The sequence below is a fragment of the Podarcis erhardii genome (genome assembly GCF_964252035.2).
Source record: "Podarcis erhardii genome assembly, chromosome: 1".
NCBI lineage: Eukaryota > Metazoa > Chordata > Lepidosauria > Squamata > Lacertidae > Podarcis > Podarcis erhardii.
This window is the reverse complement of record NC_138497.1, coordinates 80,484,440-80,507,386: the sequence shown is the minus strand read 5'-3', so window position 1 is coordinate 80,507,386 and position 22,947 is coordinate 80,484,440. Positions and strand designations below refer to the sequence as shown.

At 44.2% G+C, this 22,947-nt stretch overlaps 1 protein-coding gene across 2 annotated transcripts in view; it reads left to right on the top strand.

The window, feature by feature from the left end:
* The window catches only part of PKP3 (plakophilin 3), a 72,045-nt gene that overhangs the window by 35,217 nt on the left and 13,881 nt on the right, over positions 1–22,947 (top strand). For both annotated transcript variants that reach the window (XM_081875439.1, XM_081875438.1), the window contains 4 exons: positions 16,896–16,984; positions 17,454–18,187; positions 19,518–19,641; positions 19,955–20,159. In XM_081875439.1, the coding sequence (XP_081731565.1) occupies positions 16,896–16,984; positions 17,454–18,187; positions 19,518–19,641; positions 19,955–20,159 (1,152 nt within the window). The remainder of the gene's footprint in view (positions 1–16,895; positions 16,985–17,453; positions 18,188–19,517; positions 19,642–19,954; positions 20,160–22,947) is intronic.

Sequence of the window (22,947 nt, the reverse complement as noted above, 5' to 3'; positions counted from 1 at the left end):
CACTTGCTTTTAGCCAGAGCACCCTCATCCTAAACATCTGTAATGTGTGTAGAATGCAGGGCTTTTTTTTCAGCCGGAGCTGACCATGACACCCATCCCCAATTCTAAAATTTATGATTGGTGGCCTCTTCTTCAGTACTTCCTAACACCTGACATTTTATTTTCCAAAGTGATAGCATGCATGGTGGCATAGTAGCTGCTACAAGGAGAGGGGCAGTAGTGGCATCTGAATGTTTACATTACACCTGCTTCATTTAACAGCTGAGATCAGAAGAAGTCTAGTTTTGTGCTGCCTCAAGTCTCCCTTGAAACAATGAGGAGAACCCTAGCAGGAGATTCATCCAGGGTTAATTATCTGAATCTACCAATGACTCCTCCCCAAGAGGGAAAAGGGCTTAGCTTTTGCTAGTGCTGCTATTGTTTGTTAGCCTTACAAATGTATAAAATATGTAATGCTTCTACATCCTGATCCAATGCATCATTCAAAAACTAAGCTGTGTTGATTTCAGTACAATTTACCTATTAAGAGGCATAGCTTGCCTTTCAAAGTGCATAATAAATAAATAAAACATCCGGGGGTGATTACATGTGTAAGAACCCTTGGCTCCTATCCTTGTACTCCCAACACAGAAGAACTCTTTTTGCATTAAAGCACAAGTAGCTCTAGAAGTCTTAAAAGGAATATGAAAGAGAGGGGTGTACAGCATAGCAACCACTTTTCACACAGTTCAACACTTGTCGTAACGTGGCAATGCCTGGAAGCAATTATAATCTGTGCCAATTTTAGCTCTGTTGTTGCTTTGCCCTCACAACAGTCCTAAAGGGTAGGTACTTACTGTGGCCTTGTTGCAGATGGGGGAACTGAAGCTTGAAAAACAGTGATTTGCTCAAGTATATACTGAGCAGAGATTTTTGGCTGTGTACATACTCCCTTTTGCTCTGCATCCAGTGTGCTCCCACCGCTGGTTTGAGAAACAGTGGACACACGATATTAGCCACAATCCAGATCTCTCCTGTATCTCTCTTACGAAGTATTCCATGTATTCTGTGCCCCCCCCCCCCGGAACTGGCTCCAATCTTAATTGAGGAAAAATAACACCCTAGCTGTGTTTTAAGCCTGTAATATGTGCACAGTCTTAGATTCAGTTCCAAAATAAGAATTCTATCCATAGTTAGCAATAAGTGGTGAGAGAGTTCAAATCTGGCAGATGAAAAAATTGTAAGCTGCACACACTCACTGCACACACACACACACACACACACGAATAAGTGCTCTCTTCTCCTCTGCAACAGATTAAGTCTGCAGATCAAAGGCAGACACTTCAAGAACAATTTACCTCTGTTATCTGAATCTTTGGCTGGCTGAAAGAAATGGGGAGGGATGAACACAAGACCATATCTCAACGTGTCCAACTGCTTAACAAGTGGGTCAGTTTAAAACCCATATAGCTGCAACTCCTGGGGGATTCAGAGCTAGGGCCGTATATTCATAAGGTATATTAAATAAAGCAGCTTATTTAATTGTTCAGTAACTACTTCATAGTCATTCATTCTGGAACAGCTATCCATTCTGTGAAAGCAATGCAGCAGGCTCTCACTTCAGTTGGAGTGGGGCACTTTACCCAGTAGGACTGATTTTTACACCACTGTTACAGGGCAAAGGAAGTGCTGGCCATCATGTATAGACTCCAGGGTAACTAAAGGCTGACACTGAAGTGGAAGGTGGGTGCTTTATTAAAACAGGTTTCACAGTGGATCACATGGGCAGGTTCCTCTGCCAAAGGACGAGTCCAGTGTCTCCTGGCTTTGCTACTGAAATGGCTGGTGGGTAAACTTACAACATCAAGTGCTGTCTTAGTTCTCAGTTTTGTCCCTTCCCTCCTCTGTGTGTCATCTGGACTCTCCCCTTTTGTTCTAATTTTCAAAGCGTCATACATGTATGTTTACCCATTAATCTTTGATGTATTCATTAAAAGAAGAAAGGAAACTTTAAAAGAAGAAGCATAATGCTGCTCTGGGGATAGGGTTTGGTTTTGCTTTTGGTGTTGTCATGGGTGCTGTCCGCTTAACACTATATGCCGTTGGCTTCTGCTGCAAACTAGCAGAACTAGTTTTTTTTTATATAAAGTGCTTGACCTTGGAGAGGAGAGAGATGGGGCTGAGAGCAGTGAGGGCATTTCCAAACTAACCCAACTGCTCTAAAAATGTTTCTTCTATCTCCACTCCTAGTTAATTTAGCATGTGTGTGCTTTGTGCGAGCTGATCCAAACAGGCTTTTTGCAGTACGGCAAGATGAGGCAATGCCTAGGCTTTGTTGCACAATGGAGCTAAAATTAAAATCTCAGGGAACTTGGACCCAGCAGATGGAAGGATAGAGTTTATTTACGTATTTTTTTGGGGGGGAAATATACCGCCCACACATATAAAATGTCAAGGCGGCATGCAACACTATATGCAAATACAGTGAAACATATGATAAATAAAGAAAATTCAAAATAATAAAAAATTACCAGCTCGTTTATCACATCACCGCAAAATTCCTTGCATCCTGCCAAATTCTACTAATAACAATACTGGTCATGTGCTGATGCTGTGGTACATTTTGGGGTGATGATAATTTTAAGTGCATGACACAAGTATTTGTTGGCAACTGGAGGTATTCTTTGCCTGGGGTTGGCGGAGGATAGGGCAGAGGAAGAATACAGAGGCAGACTCTCTGAACCAATTGCAGAACCCTCAGCGGGAATATCGGATTTGACCCAGAACAACTCGCTATCTCTGAGTATTTGTGTTTTTGCCTTGATACTGGTAATTGACCATAATAAAATGACTTGTACTTGGTGAAGTAAACAAAGAATTGCAAAGGTATTCAGAATTCTGCACCACCCCACGACTACTTCCACTGCAAGGCAGTCACAAACTAGCCTTGTTCTCCATTCATGCTTAGTGAAAGGCATGGAAAAGTTGCAGGTGATGGGCACCATCAACCAACAAACGCCATAAACTCACTTGGGGCTTTTCAGTGACTGTAGAATGACTTGTTTGGATGGATTCAACCTTCCAAATCCTTTACTACATGGCAGTTGATTTATTTTCAAGGTCACTTGTTTGAGCAATAAAAATGACCATGAGAGCTGGGGGAAATAACATACCGTATATGAATGGCCTCTAAGGGGAATGCAGCTTCTGTGTTGGGATTTGCTCTCTCAGTCTCTTCAGGCAGCTGGACACACCAAATAGAACTAGCAAGAGTGGGGTGAAACTCAAACTCTCCCTCTGAAGGCTGTGTAAATTATACTTTGCCCCTGGTGTTATCATTTGTGTGGCAGTGTGTACTTACTGATGATAAGTGGGTATTTCACCTGTTTTGGCATGAATGAATTATCTCCTCACATCTCCACATTAACTTTTCATTAGGAAGTCACTTACAACAAGGGTGACAGGATTGTAAAGGATACCTGAGCGCCAGGGACACAGTGTTGCTAAATACTTGTTGTCATTGTTATTTCTATGAGTATGCTACGGAAGTAAAAAATGTATAAAAACAAAATCTGTGAAAGCAGCTGCTCCACTATCCAGTACAGGATTTCAGAATGCAAAGTGTGGATACTACATTTGAAGCACATCCCCCACCCACCGCCAGCTCAAATAATTCTGTGCACTGTGGGTTTTTAAGGGCTGCTGGGAATTGTAATTCTGTGATTTTGTGAGGGGTAGACTACAGTGCCGAGAACTGTTTGAGAGAAAGAATGTGCTCTGAATGTGCTTTAAAGTTATCACGTATGTTCAAGAATAATAGGTAAGGCTTTTACTGGAAACTGAGTCGAATACGTCTGCCGGATTGTTTTTTCAGCTACCCTGTTTGTGGGAGCCATGAACACACCATGCAGTGAAGCCATAATGTGATACACACAACATCTTCTCTTCTTCCCACCTCCCACAAGCTAGGAGACTCTCTTCCATATAGTAGTTTCTGACCTGTCATCCCATGCTGCTTCTCCTTTGTCAGCTGAAAGTTTCACAACATGTTGAATCCTGCTTGGGCCTGCAAGTGTACCTGATTTTCCCCCTGTTGTACTAAATTCCCTTTAGTTTTTGGTAGCACAAATTGTTGGCTTATCCAAATGGCGCTTAGCCTACTCTAATCAATCATATAGTGAGTTCTACACTAACTTGTAGGTGGAATATTTGCTTACATAATTAGTTCGCCCTCCCCACTGCCAAGCCTACATATGCTCACAAGGGCTCTTTTGTTCATTTGTTTATTAACTTCCCCCCCTATCTATTCCCTACCTTTATATAAGTTATACAGAGTGGTTTATAAATTAAAATACTGTGTTGCAACAAATCCTTTAAAAATCATGATAACATAAAAAATAGTAAACATACTCCATGATTTCTTACAGATTTCTAAAATAAAAACCTCAGATTTGCGGGGAAACACTAGCCTGCATTGTGCCATGTCAGCTCTGGGCTCCTTCATAACTTTGTAAATCTGCCCCCGTGTTGATCCATAGCACTCTCTACTACCTCCATCTCTGCTGTATCTGTATCTTGTATATTGGGCATAAGAAAACTTTTTCAGTACAGAAGGTTGCTTTGGAAAGGATGTTCATTGAAAAGAAAAAAGGCTGTTAACACCAGTCAGAACCAGTGTGGTGTAGTGTGGCTAGATCGATCTCTAGGCTTGGAGCCAGCTATCATGATCTCCCAATTTTTTAAAATGGGGGCACAGGAACAAGGGGTGTGGGTGGGGAAGGTTGCCTATTTCTTTGGAGCAGTACATGAGATGTGTATTTTTATACGTCTCTCCTTGCACTTTTTTCCTGATCAAAATCTTTCACACAGCTGCACTTGCCCTGCATGGGGGAAAATATAGGCACTTTCCCTCTTGCTTGGGGAGATAATTTCAGGAAAACAGTGCAGGAGGAAAGTCGTATGCATATACTCTGCTTCAAATAAATTGACAGCCCTCCCCCATCTACATTTTGTCTTTTAAATAACAAGTGATCCAATAGCAGATTATGCACATAATATGTAGCTGACCTTTGTGACTGGGGAGATCTGGGTTTACATCACTGCTTAGCTATATGCATGGACTTAACCTTCCTCATGGTGGTGATGCAAGGATAAACCAATCAACCTCCCAAGTATACTTCCTTGAGCAGCTTGGAGGAAGAATGAGACACAGACATAACAAATAAAAATATTCATGTAAAACCAGAAAGATATGGCCATTACTGAGGAATAAGCCATCCCATTTTCCTGCAACTGGAAAACTACATTTCTGATTGGCATATTGGGCAGAATTTATTGGTCACTTATTGGATGGGGAAAGTGGGCTGATGAGGAGGGAGGGATTTAATGAATCAAATCTGATTCATTGAAGAATAGGCTGGCTGGGAAATAAATAGGTCTATTCTACTACTGTTGAAGCTGACAAATGATGAGGGGTGAAGAACAGGGGGCAAAGATGAAGAGGGGGGGGGAGTTGAAGCAGGTGGAAGACAGGCTAGAGGCTATCCATGCTGGAAAGATAGTCTGCCCCCAAAGAGCTGGATCACTACATAAACTGAAGATTGGCAATGAGGCCATATAAGGGCATTAAGGAATGAGGGGAATTCAGCAAGGAGCTTCTGGAGCTGTCCAGAGTGAGAACTGCCTGCAAGCCTGTCTCAAAGGACTTGGTAGTGAGATTGACTGGGAAGAAAGACTAAGCAGTATTAAGTTAAATAGGGTTAGGAACTAAGTTTTACCAGTCAGCCTTATGTAAACCTTTATAACTGTTATGTAAAGATACAGGAACCTTATTAGATCAAATATAAGTATGTCTTAAAGCAATAGTAACAAACTGAAGTATAAAACTCGCATTATTATGCCTCTATATTTATAATAAATAAATATATTTAATTATAAAAGAGTGTCTAGATGGTTTTGTACCACATCTATCATACCATAGCTTCTGGGATATAGTTATCAGAACTATACAGTTTACCAATGCTAATATTTGGTGGTTAGAAAGTGAATAAGTGAGAAATAAAATCTGGTCCTCCACATATAAAGTATACAGTGGGGTGTCTTGCTACACAGTCAAACAATATCTGGAGGGCCACAGGTTTCCCATCCTGCTCTAAGCCAGCCCCTTGAGCTAAAAAGTAGCTGCAAAACAAAGAATGCCACAGAGAAGGAAGGAGATACAGATGTACCTCGGAGATATTATGGATTTGGTTCTAGGCCAGCACAATAAAGCAAATATTGCATTAAAGCAAGTCACACATTTTTTTGTTTTGTTTTCTAGTGCATATAAAAGTTATGTTTTCTCTATGCTGTAGGCTACTAAGCCAGGTCCCCCCCTCTGCCCCCGTCATCAGGGGCAGGAGGGGAAAAGCCCAGCTTCAGCACTAGCCAGCTCCACTCCTGTAGCCAGAAGAAGGGTGGTAGCAGGGCAATTTCTTCTCTTGGATATGGCTGGGCTGCCTGCAGCTGCACCTGCATCCTTGTAAGGAGCAATATCTGTGAAGCATAATAAAGCAAAGCACAATAAATGAGGTGTGCCTGCATTAATGAGAAATGCTCAGATTTTATTTGCGGTTTTCAGCCTGGTTTGTGTCTCCTCCTCTGCTGGAAAATCAGCCTCATCTGTCATTGGATTTATTTGGCAAACAGCTCCTAAATGATTATTCTTTTAACTTAGGGTCATGTTTGATAACTACACATGCAGCTGTTCAGTAAAATGGGAGGAATTTTCACTCTGAGCACCGCATTTCCTCTATAAAGCTTATCTTGTTTAGCTTAATAAGTTGAAAGCCTCTGCAGAAACAGACCTAGTTTCCTAATCTTCTGGTATGAAGAGAGATTCCCCCACTTTACTTACATTTTACGGTAAGAGGACAATTTCTTTCAGAGGAGGAAAAACTGAGGGTGTCTTTATTGTGGTGCAACACTTAGGAAGGTTCACACATTCTTTAAGTGCTGACCTCATATGTTTCTAAGTAATGAATTAATTAGTATAACATGGAGACATGCAAGGTTAGTTTGCACAACCCTTTTTTCACTCCCATAGCAACTCCTTTGGTTTGGTTTCGTCTTTGCACATAATAATTAGTTTTGATTTGTATAAGCATTACTCTAAATAGATTTGTTATCACATGTCATGGAAGGCTTAGAGGGCTTCCCAGTCAGGCAGCTAGATAAGAACATCATTGTCTCCAACAAGAACAGAACCAACAAAGGAAACTCTTGAAGATTTAACTAAGTACAATGCCACCTATTGACCAAACCAGAGAATGACACTATCCACACAACATCCCTTCCTTATTTAAATAAACAACCAGTACATCAGTGCTGTTAAACTACTTGATAGTTCAGGTCTTCGGTCATTTACCTTGACAGCTTCCAAATAACTCAGAGTAAGTAGTAGTCGTGACAGTAACATTGCTGTTAGTTCTACTATGCAAGCCCAAGTGTTTGCTTTTGGTGATTGCACCTTCTCAGTGATAGGAAGAAGATATCAGTTTCTGTTAAGTATTCCATGTTCACTCTCAGCAGAATATAATCAGGCTCTTGTGGGACTTTGTGACAAGGTGTCTGCTATGATCAATTGTTTTCTTGTAATATATTCTGCTACATGGTTTTTTCTTTAATCAAGGTCACAAAGGGATTATGGTCTGTGAATATGAAATAAGACAGATCACATAGGTATCCGTAAAAGTTTTTGCATGCCCAAACACTAGCAAAAAAATTCTCAATTTTTTTCATAATATTTTTTTCTGCTCTGGTTGGAGTTCTAGAGCAGAATGTGACTGGCATGCATTTTGAACCATGCAATTGTAATAGCACTCCTTCTAAAGCTGTAGTTTTTTGCATCAGTGCTACCCATTGTAGGCTTATGGCATCCTAAAACTAAGACTGGCGATTATCTCATTTATATTTTTAAAGATGCGTAGAACTGATCCACAAAACCAGGAAGTAGTGGATTTCAATAATCAGTGTAGTGGTTGTTTATCTTTTGAAGTATTGTACAAATATCATCCTAGAAAGATAGTTCAGCATTCCCAGAAATTGTCCCAGTTCTGTAGCCTTCAGTGCTTTCAGTTCTTTGATGGCATTTACCATCTCTAGGCATGGCTTTGTCCCATGTTGTGTGATTAGTTGTCCAAGTAATTCAACTTCACCTTGATGAAAAATGCATTTCTCCTTGTTTATATTGAGTCCAGATTAATGGATCTTATTCCTGACAATGACCAGTGTTTTGTCATGGTCTTTCTTCCACTGATGTACTCTGTATTAGAATGTCATTCAGGAAGACAATTACTCCTTTTATCTCTCTCAGGACTTCTGTCATCTTTGTTTAAAAAATCTAGGAAGCATTCGCAATTCCAAATGGTAAGGGCTGAAAACAAAATCTCCCAAAGGGTGTGATAAATCTAGTCAGTGTAGCAGTCTAGTTTGTCAAAGGTATTTGCTAGATACTGAAGTATCCTATTTGGAAAATTCTCTTTCAGGAGAAGGTCCTCTAGTGTTGCAGGTACATATTTTTCTCTCACTACAGCTTCATTAAGCTTTTACAAAATCTACACCTTTAATCATTGGTGCATTACACAAGATAGGCACAGTAGTTTCCTTAATTATGCTGTGTTTCTTTATCCTTTCCAGCACCATTTCCCCTTTGTAGTGTAAATAAATGGTGATTCTTTGTGGTGTTTTGTATGCTATGATTTGACACCTGAATTCTAGACACCCCTTTTGTTTCTCCCACTGGTTTTAGGAGTCCCATTCTAGCAGCTGTTCCTTGGTTGAGGAAATTGTCCATATTATGATCTCATATACACTAAACATAAACTCTGTGTGTGTGTGTGTGTGTGTGTGTGTGAGAGAGAGAGAGAGAGAGAGAGAGAGAGTGTGTTGGAGAACACAGAGAGAGAAAGGAAAGCGTAATAAGGGATTAATGTATGAAAATGGTATTCTTTAAAAAGAACAAAGGGTTTAGGGCTGCGGGTGCCAGTCACAAAATGGCTGCCATGGGGGTGTGACAGAACATAAAATGGCTCCTGTGGGAGAATATAGGACAGACCAAGCTGGTGCAATCAGGAAATGAGCAATAAGAGCAAATAGTCCCTCATACATTATGGGTTTTTGAGGGGATATTTACTGATACCTTTTGAGGGTGTCATAGAAGGAACTGGTGGGCATATTGGTTCTCATGGGCATTGTGTTTGTGACCTCTGAGTTAAGTGACAGGCTTCACATAAATGGTGTTTCTTGCTTGGCAACTTTTTCCTCCCTCTTCTGGAGCTGTGCATAGTGACCATTTGTATAGGTTTTCTTTTGATGTTTTGAACTACCATAGATCTTTTAAACCAGTCCATGGTGCTGTTTTTAAGCAGTAAATAATACTACTTCTCTAAGCTTGTTCACTAGCATATTTACTGTGTCAGTATAACTTGATGTTGCAATAGTACAGCTAGCTAGTTAGTGTGTTCTATGCCAAGCACTTAAGAGTACAGCATGTCTTAGGAGCAAAAACTGTTCTCTAGCTTTAAAAAACAACCACCACACACACACACACACACACACACCAATGGTGTTCTGTCCCCGGGGAATGCACAATATTTCCAGTCTTAGGGGTGCATCTCATATGGTATCATCCCAAAAACTGCTAGTGTAAACTTGCCCATAGGGGTTAAGACTTGTTTCTTGGTCTGGTTCAAACATCAGTCAAAATAAGGTTTTGTTCATTCAAGTTTAGCGGTAAACCATGTTTTACACTTCTTCTGAGTTAAGTTGTTATCTTCTCCAGATTCTTCTAAAATGGATATGGGATACTGCTGTGCGTATCTCCTCCCTCACAGCCGCAAAAGCAGTCAGATGGTTCTGAGAAAAAACATTAAACATTGGCTCAGAACAAAATCTGAGCCCACCAAAAACATTCTACTTGCTGGATTTTGGCTCAGGTCTCTCCCGATGACTCTGCAGCTTCTGAAATACAATCACTCAGTAGCATTATGGCTGCGCTGATAGCTGGTCAACTCCCTTCAGCTATCCAGGAACTGTGCCAGGTTACAGCTTTCTAAAAAGGGCCTTTGTTAAGCAACCATTTAAAAAGTGTTTTAATATTTATACAAAATGAAAGGATGCCTGGGAAAGAAGGAGTGGAGAAAGTTAATGGAGAGGGAACACAAGGAGCTGAAGCTTATTAGCTAGCCCCTCTGTGGGATTGTCTTGCATTACTGTTTGTCGGAAAGGAGAACCAGTGCAGCCAAGCAAGAAGAAAACCAAGCATTTTGCAGATAAGAAAGTGAGAGGACAGCTCCAAAGCCATTTCCCACACTGTTCTTTGGCACTTGAGTTGTAAACTATGACTATAGGGTCTCTTTTGCGAAGGGCACAGGAAGCAAGTGCCTTTGCTTTGGAGGTTTCCTCTACTAACATTGCCGATGCAAACTTGTTCAGTGCTGATAGCGGTGCTAATGTCCTGGTCTTTCCTTTTCTCTCACCCACAATATGACCTGTGATCAAGGATGGTGTGTGACACAGCTGGGATGTTTTGGCCTACAACTCCCATGATCCCTAGCTAACAGGACCAGTGGTCAGGGATGATGGGAATTGTAGTCCAAAACATCTGGAGGGCTGAAGGTTGGGGATGCCTGCTCTAAGTCATGGTTTGGCTTAGTGTTATGTCCCATCTGGGCCTCTAACAAGTGCAAAGCCAGTACAATTCCCTGCCATTTTCATTTCCCCCTTCTACCTTGCAGTAGCCCTAGGAGGCATACACCTCTGAACAAGGGCACCTTTGATAATCACCACGCTAATGTTTTCTAATCATAATGGATGAATATATCATCTTTCCAAAATGTGTAGCCATTTCCACTTTCTTCCCAAAAAGTGAATGGAGGTGTCATTACCCAGAAGGCACTGTGCCAGATCCCAGTACAGTGTGTTCTGGGATATTATCCAGGAATTCATGCGTAGGTGGAATGTGAACCACCATGCTATTACAATCTGATTAAAAGAGCATCAGAAAACCACCACAAATAAATGGATGACAGGAAAGGGAAGAGCCAAATGCAGTAAGATGGAGGATAACTCATATCTAAGTCTTATGAATTTAAAATGGAAGATGGAAACCTCTAAATGAGGGTCAAGCAAAGACAAAACAAGCTGACATGAGAGAGATAATTGGGGAAGTCAAGAGTCCTATAAAAATGAAATAATACTTTACTTGGCTTAGAAAATAGACAACTCAGAGGGCACAAGCTAAAGTTTATACAATCGTGAATGATGTGAAGAGAATGGAAACTACAACTAATCCAGAATGCGGCAGCTAGACTGGTGACTGGGAGCGGCCGCTGAGACCATATAACACCGGTCTTGAAAGACCTACATTGGCTCCCAGTACGTTTCCGAGCACAATTCAAAGTGTTGGTGCTGACCTTTAAAGCCCTAAATGGCCTCGGTCCAGTATATCTGAAGGAGCGTCTCCTCCCCCATCGTTCTGCCCGGACACTGAGGTCCAACTCCGAGGGCCTTCTGGCGGTTCCCTCACTGCGAGAGGCCAAGTTGCAGGGAACCAGGCAGAGGGCCTTCTCGGTGGTGGCGCCCGCCCTGTGGAATGCCCTCCCATCGGATGTCAAGGCGATGGACAACTACCTGACATTCAGAAGACATCTGAAGGCAGCCCTGTTCAGGGAAGTTTTTAATATGTGACATTTTAGTGTATTTTTCATCTCTGTTGGAAGCTGCCCAGAGTGGCTGGGGAAACCCAGCCAGATGGGCGGGGTACAAATAATAAATTATTATTATTATTATTATTATTATTATTATTATTATTATTATTATTATTATTATGGAGAGAGAGAAATTGTCTACCTTCTCTCATAAGAACAGAACACAAAGTTGCTCAAGGAAGTATTTGGTCTAGGATGAAGAAAAAGTACTTATTCATAGAGTAGTTCATTAACTAATGGTATGAATTACCACGAGTATGGTGATGAGTTCAAGCTTAGCTTACTTTTGATAGCTGTTACCCATGATTGCAAAACTGATTCCCATGTTTTGAGGCTGCATCCCTAGTTTATGTGAATACCAGCTGTTTGGAAACGAACTGAAGAGTATGATTGTTGCCATTTTTTTGTCTAGTGAGTTTGTCAGAGACACCTGGCTGCCCACATTCTGAGGCAGAATGATGGACTGGCTAGGTAGACCTTTGATCTGAACCAGCAAGGTACTTATTATGCCCTTGTGTTCTTTTTGAAAATCTTTGAGCCTTTGTAGAGGATGAAGGTGTCTTTGGAAGAACTGACAAGCTCAAAGAGTGGAAGCTAGACAGTTGTCTTGTGGAAAACAAGGAGGTTCTGAAATAAAGGACATTTTTGTAACAGTAATTTACACTCCAGAAAGTGTGGGACACCTCGATGTGTTTGCGAGCTTTTTGCTATGGTTTTGGCAGGCGCTACAATGGATGGCCTCTCCGAGCTATATAAGGCTTGGCTGCAGGCAAATCCAAATGACTAGGAACATATGGTGGACAAGAGGGACATTGCAAGGGCAATGAGGGATAGCTTTAAAATTAGGTTCAGGTCAGAGACCCTTGACAAGTTATTGGATAATTGGCTATGCAGTCATGATGCCAACAAGCATTTAAGGGTGATAATAGATAACCAACTGAGTCAACAGTTTCATGCAGTGGAGTGAAATGGAGGCCAGTGTAATTTTAGACTGAATTAACAGAAGCTTTCATATCCAGGAATCTATCAAGCAGTAAATAGCCCTGTGCTACTCAGCATTTATCAATGCTCAAGTTAGTGCTAGGATTTAATTTCTGCCAGGGTTCATTCCTAGGATCTGTTTCTAATGACAGGGTTCATCCCTGAGATGTACAAAGTTAGGTTGGCCTAAAGTTCCTCTGTGTAACTGCAGAAAACATATTCCACACTTCTGAGTAACTGTAGTGTCCCCAGAAATGAGTTATCAATAGGAATGAAATATAGATCATAGTGAGAGCAAGGTCCTTAAAGGACATTGGTTAGATAAACCAAGGATGCAATCCCAAAAGCACCCAGGAAAGAACAATTTGGTGCATATAACGTCACTTGGCAAAGGCCTGGGTAGGTGAGAAAAAAGATAAGGTAATCCAGATACATAATCAACTGTTTCCCAACCAGAATGCCTAGGACTAAAGAGGTGACATTGCTTAAGAAGTTAGTACAGGGTTCTGAAGGTAAATAAAATCCTGAGTAAGGCCAGTCCCCGTGTGGTGGAGGATTCATAAGGTCAAAGGTCTGATGGCTTCCACTTCTCTGAATTCCCTGGGCTGCCATAAGGTATGGAACTGTGTCATAGACAGCCACCATGGTCTTTCATCACACAGGCTGCATGGTCTAAGATATATATTGCAGGAAGCCATGGCTGTGACATTGAATCTCCCAAATATAGATGGAGGATAGTGGTTTCTGGTGGACAAATAGCATAGACATCATGCTATGTCTTGCTTACAAGTTTTCAGCTAGAAAAAGAATGCTGGATTAGGTGGATTCTTCTTGATGTACCTCTGCCTTTATTTCCAGGAACCATAACTTCTATGTGCAGTGTCCACTACTATCCTCTTCTGGAGGAGCCCATGTAGCAAGAAGAGCTCTTAGTTGAGCAACTTGCTCAAACCAGAGCTGGAATTAAAAATTTGAGCCTCTGCCTCCAGTCACCTCTCTTAGGCTCCTCCTGCTATGAAGGCCCACCCCCTGGCCTGAGGACTGGGACTTCTCCTGCACTCTATAGCTTCCTACCTGGCACACACTCTTTGCCATTAGACTGGCAAGCTAGTAATAATAATAATAATAATAATAATTTATTATTTATACCCCGCCCATCTGGCTGAGTTTCCCCAGCCACTCTGGGCGGCTCCCAATCAGTATTAAAAACAATACAGCATTACATATTAAAAACATCCCTGAACAGGGCTGCCTTAAGATGTCTTCTGAACGTCAGGTAATTCTTTATCTCTTTGACATCTGATGGGAGGGCGTTCCACAGGGCGGGCGCCACTACCGAGAAGGCCCTCTGTCTGGTTCCCTGTAGCCTCACTTCTCGCAATGAGGGAACCGCCAGAAGGCCCTCGGCGCTGGATCTCAGTGTCCGGGCTGAACGATGGGGGTGGAGACGCTCCTTCAGGTATACAGGACCGAGGCCGTTTAGGGCTTTAAAGGTCAGCACCAACACTTTGAATCGTGCTCGGAAACGTACTGGGAGCCAATGCAGATCTCTCAGAACCGGTGTTATGTGGTCCCGGCGGCCACTCCCAGTCACCAGTCTAGCTGCCGCATTCTGGATTAATTGCAGTTTCCGGGTCACCTTCAAAGGTAGCCCCACGTAGAGCGCATTGCAGTAGTCCAAGCGTGAGATAACTAGAGCATGCACCACTCTGGCGAGACAGTCCGCGGGGAGGTAGGGTCTTAGCCTGCGTACCAGGTGGAGCTGGTAGACAGCTGCCCTGGACACAGAGTTAATCTGCGCCTCCATGGACAGCTGTGAGTCCAAAATGACTCCCAGGCTGCGCACCTGGTCCTTCAGGGGCACCGTTACCCCATTCAGGACCAGGGAATCCTCCACACCTGCCCGCCTCCTGTCCCCCAAAAACAGTACTTCTGTCTTGTCAGGATTCAACCTCAATCTGTTAGCCGCCATCCAACCTCCAACCGCCTCCAGGCACTCACACAGGACCTTCACCGCCTTCACTGGTTCTGATTTAAAGGAGAGGTAGAGCTGGGTGTCATCTGCATACTGATGAACACCCAGTCCAAACCCCCTGATGATCTCTCCCAGCGGCTTCATATAGATATTAAAAAGCATGGGGGAGAGGACAGAACCCTGAGGCACCCCACAAGTGAGAGCCCAGGGGTCTGAACACTCACCCCCCACCACCACCTTCTGGACACGGCCCAGGAGGAAGGAGCGGAACCACTGTATAACAGTGCCCCTAGCTCCCAGCCCCTCTAGACGGTCCAGAAGGATGTTATGGTCGATGGTGTCAAAGGCCGCTGAGAGATCCAGCAGAACTAGGAAACAGCTCTCACCTTTGTCCCTAGCCCGCCGGAGATCATCAACCAGCGCGACCAAGGCAGTTTCAGTCCCATGGTGAGGCCTGAATCCCGATTGGAAGGGATCCAAATGGTCCGTTTCCTCCAGGCGTGCTTGGAGTTGTTCAGCAACCACCCGCTCAATCACCTTGCCCAAGAATGGCAGATTTGAGACTGGGCGATAGTTGGCCAAATTGGCCGGGTCTAAAGATGTTTTTTTAAGAAGCGGTTTAATGACCGCCTCTTTCAGCGGGTCTGGAAAGGCTCCCTCACAGAGGGAAGCATTCACCACCCCGCAGATCCCATCGCCCAGCCCTTCCCGGCTCGCTTTTATCAGCCAGGATGGGCAAGGATCAAAGAGACAGGTGGTCGGTTTCACTCGTCCAAGCAGCCTGTCCACATCCTCGGAGGTAACAGATTGGAATTGATCCCATGTAACAGGACCAGACAGAACTCTAGCACTCTCCCGCCCTGGCCCTGCTCCCACGGTGGAGTCTACCTCCTTCTGAATCTGAGCGATTTTATCTGCAAAAAACTTTGCAAAAGCATTGCAGGAGATCTTGGGGTCCCTACCAGGCCCCGGTGGTACAGGTGGTTCTGATAGATTGCGAACCACCTGAAAAAGTCTCCTGCTGCTGTTTTCTGCAGATGCAATGGAGGCGGTGAAGAAGGCCCTCTTCGCCGTCGCCATTGCCACTTGGTAGGCTCGACGTTGAGCTCTAACCCGTGTCCGGTCTGATTCAGAATGAGTTTTCCGCCACCGGCGCTCTAGCCGTCTCAATGATTGTTTCATCACCCTCAGCTCCGGGGAAAACCACGGGGCTGTCCGGGCTCCATGCAATCGGAGAGGGCGCTTCGGAGCCAGACAGTCAATAGCCCTGGTTAACTCCGCATTCCAGCTAGTATGAGAGGCACTCAGTTCCATTGGCCCTGGGGAAGATTCCATTTGTGGCTCCATCTCATGTTGTATGAGATGGACTTCAGTGGTTCCCTGAACCAGCATTGAAGACAGAGTCAGGAACCTGATGTAGCTCCTGTTGGTTTCTGCTTCCTTCACTGTGCAGCGAAGTGCTTGTCACGAGACAGGTGTTTACATTCCACAGTCTGTGCTGTTGGGTTTTCCCACGGGAAAGGAGACTGGATGTGACGTACACTGGTTTCCTGTTTTTCTCAGTGTGTTCTCTCCGTGCTTTAGAGGAGAGAGGATGCTTTCTCTGCTCCGGCAGAGGCAAGATGTTTTTCTGTAACCTACCAGCTTTGAAATGTAAATAAAGCAACTTAGAGTATGTGCACGTACTCCTCATCATTCCGCTGTGCACGGGACACTGCAATCACAACAGCTCCTAGGCCGGTGATGCTATAGTCTCTATTTTGGTGTCCTGGTCATTCTGGAATCATGACACCTAGGGTAAGCCTGTGGCATTTCCAGTTAACAGGATCTCTCATTTCAGGGTTGAGAAGGACCTGTGCCTGGGACCCTGGAGAACTGTTTCCAATCTGAGGGGACAATATTAGGCTAGAACAACCAACCGTGGAGCAGTATAAACTAGTTTCCAGGATTGACTGGGAAACATAACATGGGAGTAATTGAAGCCAAGACACTTGTTTTGATTAACATAGAAACTGAGGTCAGCCATGGACCCAGAATCCAGACCTCTAGAATTTGAAGGGTAAAGTCTGATATTTTCATGCATGTTGTATTTCTCCTTCCAAGTTTTGTCAGCTCCAGCCAGTTGCTGTCCTGCTGCCCCAACTGTTGGACTGTTTGCCAAACAAAGCAATACTGTCCTTGCTAAGTGAGCTCAATGTATTCTTGTCCTGCAGGCGGAAACTCCACCAATGGCCAAGGCAGCACTCTGCAGCAGCACTACAGCTCCAGATCCCAGACAAATGGCACAGCCCCCAAAAGCTCTGTAAGTTCAAAAACCCAGCTCTTTCTGCTGCCTATTGATTGCTAATGAACTGCGATTGTGGGTGATGATGACTGTCGTGATGATTACCACCAGTGTTAAAGGAATCTAATTCCCACTTTTGCCCTCCCTGCTTTTGTAAAACTAGTCCCCATGGTACTATGCAATCTTGCAGCGATTGTTTCAGTAAAATATCCCAGTGACGGTGTCAGAGCCAGCTCTGCCAGCTTTTAAGATTCTGTGCAGAGCAGCATGGCTGTTAACTGAGAGCAGAATGTGGCCTGCCAGTTCACTGAGGATGGTGCCCATCAAGGGCAAATAAATGGGTGGTATGGAAAGACCCCACTTGACCTTGCCGCTGGGGTGTGGCATTTGCAGGACAAACCAAATACTCTGCATTATTTCATTTGATAGAAGAGTCTATCTCCTTTTGAAAATAAACATTGCACTCCCTTCTTTCCTCCCATTGTAGCTGTACCAACCACCAGCTGGAAAGAAAGGTTACAGCACCATGAAAACTACTAGCTGGTCCTCTCGCTCAGCGGTGGACCTCAGACCCAACAAGAGAATGGCCTCCATCAGCAATGGCGTTGGGCCAAAGGGCCTGGCTTATAGCCCAAATTACACAATGTCTCAGTCTGCCGGCACTGCCCCCCGCCCCAGGTCTTTTCACGAGCGGAACTACCGGGGGCATCAGAACTATGACACCATGTCCCTGCGCTCCCTGCGCCTGGCAGATGGGCCAGGCAGTCCTGGGGGTGTGGATGACCACTACAGCATTGTGTCTGAGCAGCTGGATCCACTGGCCCAGGCAGCTCTCTACAAAAACCGGGCAGGTGGCGGCTTCAGTAGATCCTACACCTTTGAAAGGCAGATGAGCGCCGGCTCCAATGCAGGCATGAAGGGGCCCATCGACTGGATGGATGGTGTGGAGGCACCGCAGAACAGGCCTGTCATCCGCGCGCCAGCCATGCGCACCTTGCAGCGCTTCCAGAGCAACAACCGCTCCCGCCTTAGCACTGGCACCTATGGCACGGTCCAGGCTTCTCAGGCCGGGAACTCCTATGCAGGAATGATGGAACGCAGTTCCCGTGCCCCCTCTGTGCGCAGCTTGGCTGACTCCAACCACCATTTGCAAGACCTGCGTGCCATTGACATGTACGACGGTCACAACACACTGATGTCTCAGCAGTCCTTCTCTGGAGGGTGAGTGTCCTGCGGTTTACTTGCAGGGTGTGGGGCACTCTGTTCCCAGCGGAGGTGGTCTAAAAAAAGAGGAACAATCAGGGACACAGAGCATAGTGTTCTTCCTGCCTTGGTGATTTTTTTTTATTGAAGTAGTTGATCATCACTTGTTTAATGCTGCTCAGTGAGTCATATGAATCTTGTCCCTCTCTGGAAATATGCCTTTACTCTAGCAGCAAAGTACAACTGATGGTGCTTCAAGGAAGATGATTGGACTTCTACTCTTCTTTCCCCCATAATTCCCAAACTTCATGTTAGGGTGCTCTGAATGTAACATCCTGAAGCCAAAGCCAAGGCCAGGGGTCAGCAACCTTTTTCAGTTGTGAACCAGTCCACCGTCCCTCAGACCATGTGGTGGGCCAGACTATATTTTGAAAAAAATAATAATGAACAAATTCCAATGCCCCACAAATAACCCAAAGATGCATTTTAAATACAAGGACACATTCTACTCATGTAAAAACACGTTGATTGAGAAGGCAATTGGGCCGCATCCAACTGAGAAGGCAATTGGGCCGCATCCGGCCCACGGGCCTTAGGTTGCCTACCCCTGGCCAAGGCAATGTGGCAGCCTCTGTCCATCCACTTGTTTATGGCTAGTGAGGTGTTGACTTACAGTGAGGGAAAAAAGTATTTGATCCCTTGCTAAGTTTGCCCGTTTGCCCTCTGACGAAGAAATGACGAGTCCATAATTTTAATAGTAGGTTTATTGTAGCTGTGAGAGGCAGAATAAAAACAGGGGAAAACCCAGAAACCCATTCTGTAATTCCCTTGGTGGGGGTGGGGTGGAATACTATGCTTTGCTTTCTGTTTTCAGCATATCCATTGTGGAAGCACAGAATCTGGAATCCATTCTGGTATCTTTCATTCTGAGACTCTCCAGTCTCATGATTTTGAAGAACAAAGCATGTTTCTAGCCATTGCAGTTAGGAAAGAAAGGCACAGAACTGCGAGAACCGAATAGTAAGGGTTCAGAAAACAGAGTAAGCCTGACCAAAGGTTGCAGTTGTTACTCAGTGTGCTTTTCTGCTGTACTGGACCCTCCTGTCCTTCATGCATGTTTGCACTCTTCTCCTTTGCCATCTAATTCTCAATTCCAAACCCCTCTATCCTTCCTCCTTTTTTACAAAATACTTTTGGTTTCGCAAAAAAGAAAAGAAAAGAAAAAAAACAACCCTTTGTATACCTCCAATCTGCAAACATGATAAAATAAAGATATTAGAGCTCTATGTGAATGAGGTGAAGATGGGAAAATGCACACTATCCCCTCTAACTAGGCCTTGGTTTTCAGGTTTGATGACATTGATCTCCCTTCTGCGGTGAAATACCTGATGGCCAGTGACCCCAACCTACAGGTGCTTGGAGCTGCCTACATCCAGCACAAATGCTATAGCGACAATGATGCCAAGAAACAGGTAAGGCAGCAGAGGCATATCCCAAGGCAATACTAGGAACGGGCCATGCCCAGGGCCTGAGCTTGTTTCCCAGGGGGACCAATGTGGACTGCAGGTTTAGTCACTGATACGTCTCATTGAAAAGCCTGCAACAGCACACATTCTGATGCATTGGGCTCTTGCCTGTGGGGATGAGTAAGTTATCTGGAATGAGAACAGAACAGGCAGCCTTAGGTGGCATGGCATACTGAAAAGTTCCACGCAGAGACCTGCTTTCTTGTTTCTCTCTGACAAGTGTACTACTCTTTCTGTCCCTGTCTCTCTGCCTCAACAGGCTCGCAGCCTCCAAGCCGTGCCCAAACTAGTGAAGCTCTTCAACAACTCCAACCATGAGGTTCAGCGCCATGCCACTGGAGCCATGCGCAACCTCATCTATGACAATGCTGAAAATAAGCTGGCCCTGGTGGAAGAAAACGGGATCTATGAGCTGATGCGCACTTTATGCGAGCAAGATGATGAGTTGCGCAAGAATGTCACAGGTGAGAGAAGTTTGCATCGGGCAAGTTATGATGAGGCAAGCTCTCCAGTGCTTAGAGCTGCACATTATATTTGCTACAGAGCTGCTGCCCCAAATAGTCTCCCCATGAGTAGCCCCCTGCCCTACTGTCACTCCTAGAAGTGCTTGCTGCAGCTTGGATTCTGCCTGCCTGCTCTCCATGGGTTTGGCTACCACTGTTAGGAGAGCAGAAACATGGTGGCCCTGATCCTTGTGGTAGCGGTCAGATATTCCAGCAGGAAGGAGACAACATGTCTTGGGGAAACTGTTTTTGGTGGCATCCCCAAGCAAGTGGACCATAGAACCAGGCTCTTAACTCCTGTGTCCAAAAAGGTCAGCATTGCTAACACATGCAACTGACTTTGAGCCAGAGCCAAAAACTGCAAGAACATGGAAATACTGTATTTGTTTTATGTTGTACATTTGCGTTTAGCCAGTGGCTACCAGGGCAACTGAAGTAAAATACAAACGACAATGAAATCAATGCAGTACTGCAAAGCCGTAATAAAGCCAGTAAGTAAAGCCAAATATCTCTCTATAATTCCTAGAGTCATAGACCACTTGTTCATCAAACTCAGTTTTATCCACACTGACACAGAGTAGCTCTCTGGGGTTTCAGGCAAGTGAGTTATTCGGTTGTTATTTTGATTATGTATTCGTTCATGACTGAACCTAATGGTCAGGGGTCCCTTTACCTTTACCTTTACCTTTATGCTGATTTTATCCTGTGAACTGCCCTAAGACCTGCAGGTATAGGGCAGTATATAAATCAAACAAACAAGCAAACAAACAAACAAAATAATTTCCCATCTCTTCTGGAGGTGCCAGGAATTGAACCTGGGACCTTCTGCATGCAAAGTAAGGGCTTGCCTACATTTGAGCAGTATTTTGCTATTAATAAATCCACACCCCACCCCACCTTCAAATAAGACTAGATCAGCCCACACCTGCATGTATTTGAATTTGTATATGAAGACCAACTTTGGTCTTTTCCCATGCACCTTAATTGCATTTGGCCCATGAATCACCTTGCCTGCACCTGCATCATCTTTTGCACTGCACACGATACATTCACATCCGGAACTTATTTCTCTATGCTGCTCCCCTCCCTTTTGTCCCAGGTCCCCTTCAGAACTAGCCGCTCTCCTACCCCCCACCCCACCCCCTGCAACTCAGCTCAAATTTTCCAGGTGTCTCATTTCTCAATTCACAAAAAGCTTGAAGGCACGCTAATCTGTGAACAGAAGAAATCAGCAGGACACTAGCAACTCCCAGTTTATTGAAACACTCTCTGAGCTCAGATTGGCACCCGTGCCCATTCACAAAGAGAACTGGGATAAGCACCAGCAAATCCTCATAGAGGAAAACATAAAACCTGGCAGAATCCGGAGAGCTTCATGGGCTGGGGGAGGGAGTTCCAAATCCTCAGATTACGCACTCTAGTTGCTCTGTATGTCATGGTGTGCAAAGGAAGGTGATAAATATAGGTGGTAGGGAGGGCCAGGGTGTGGGTTGGGACCTGACTCCAGCCTGTCTGCAGCTGTCTTTTGCGCTGGGAGAGAGCAAGGGCACTGAATATAGAGGTCCAGCCAACAGGAGGGATTACATTTGCTTCTGTTACAAAAGGGCCTTCCTAATCCTGCCCAACAGGCTCTGATTGTCTAATCTAATACCAGGCTAATGGGAAAGTTAGGTCTAGGAGCTATGATGCAATGAGCTTTAACGCTTATTACAAGCATGGTGGAGTCTGTGAAAGTGGCTTTAGCTGAATACAATCAGAGGATGGAAAGAGTAATCCCCAGATATCACAGCCCAGGGCATACCTCGTTCTGTGCATGAGATTAGCCTTTTGCTGCTGGTATATATGGATTGGGGGTGGGGAGGAGACAAGACAACTGCATTCTTGCCTGCCTGTAGCTGTGTGTGTGCGCACACACACGCTGATCTCCCACTTTTTGCAACCCACATGACAAAATTTATAATATGTTTTGTGGGCATGTTTCCTTACCTCTCCTGTATACAGGGTATCCTACTGAGACATGTCATAGGCAAATCAGTAATCTGAAAACATTTAAAGCAAACGTTGCACTGATGCATTTATTGATTTGTTGTTCCACTTGTCCCAGTCGGACAGGGTGAATTGCTGTGATGTGCAAGGCTCACTTTCTAAATCAGACAAACTTGTCCACTTTGCTAGCTTTTATGTAATAGTTCCCTTCCCTATAATCCAAATCCTTCATCATCACCAGTGCACAATAGTCTGGATAAATCCCATCCAAATCTGCACCATGCCTTTAGTTTTCTCCTGAAGCAGGTTAAAACTCACTCCTTTTATCATGCCTGCCACTCACTCTTTTATGGGAATTTCCTCCCTCGTCTTCTTTATCTTCTCTCACCCAATTACTTGCCTAGCCCTTTCATACTAAAATCTGTATAAATACAGATTTCTTCCTCCAGAACTGCAACATCTTTTCCCCTGGTTTATGTCTTAGTGCTCCCAATCCAATCCCAACATGAGGTGTATACAGTTAGCTTTGTTTCATGTGTGAATGAATATTGGCTCTTGGAAGCACTCTTGTGGGCTGAACTCTCATTCCTTCTCTGCCTCCACAGTAATGCAAATTCTGTGAGAACCAAGCACTCACTTATCCTGATTTATCTCATTTCTCCATTAAATAGAGCTTCCCCAGTAAAATTTTGATTTCTCCCCATTGACTATTGTGTTACTCTGTTTCTCAAAATGACTATGCATTTTTTCTCTGGGGCATATT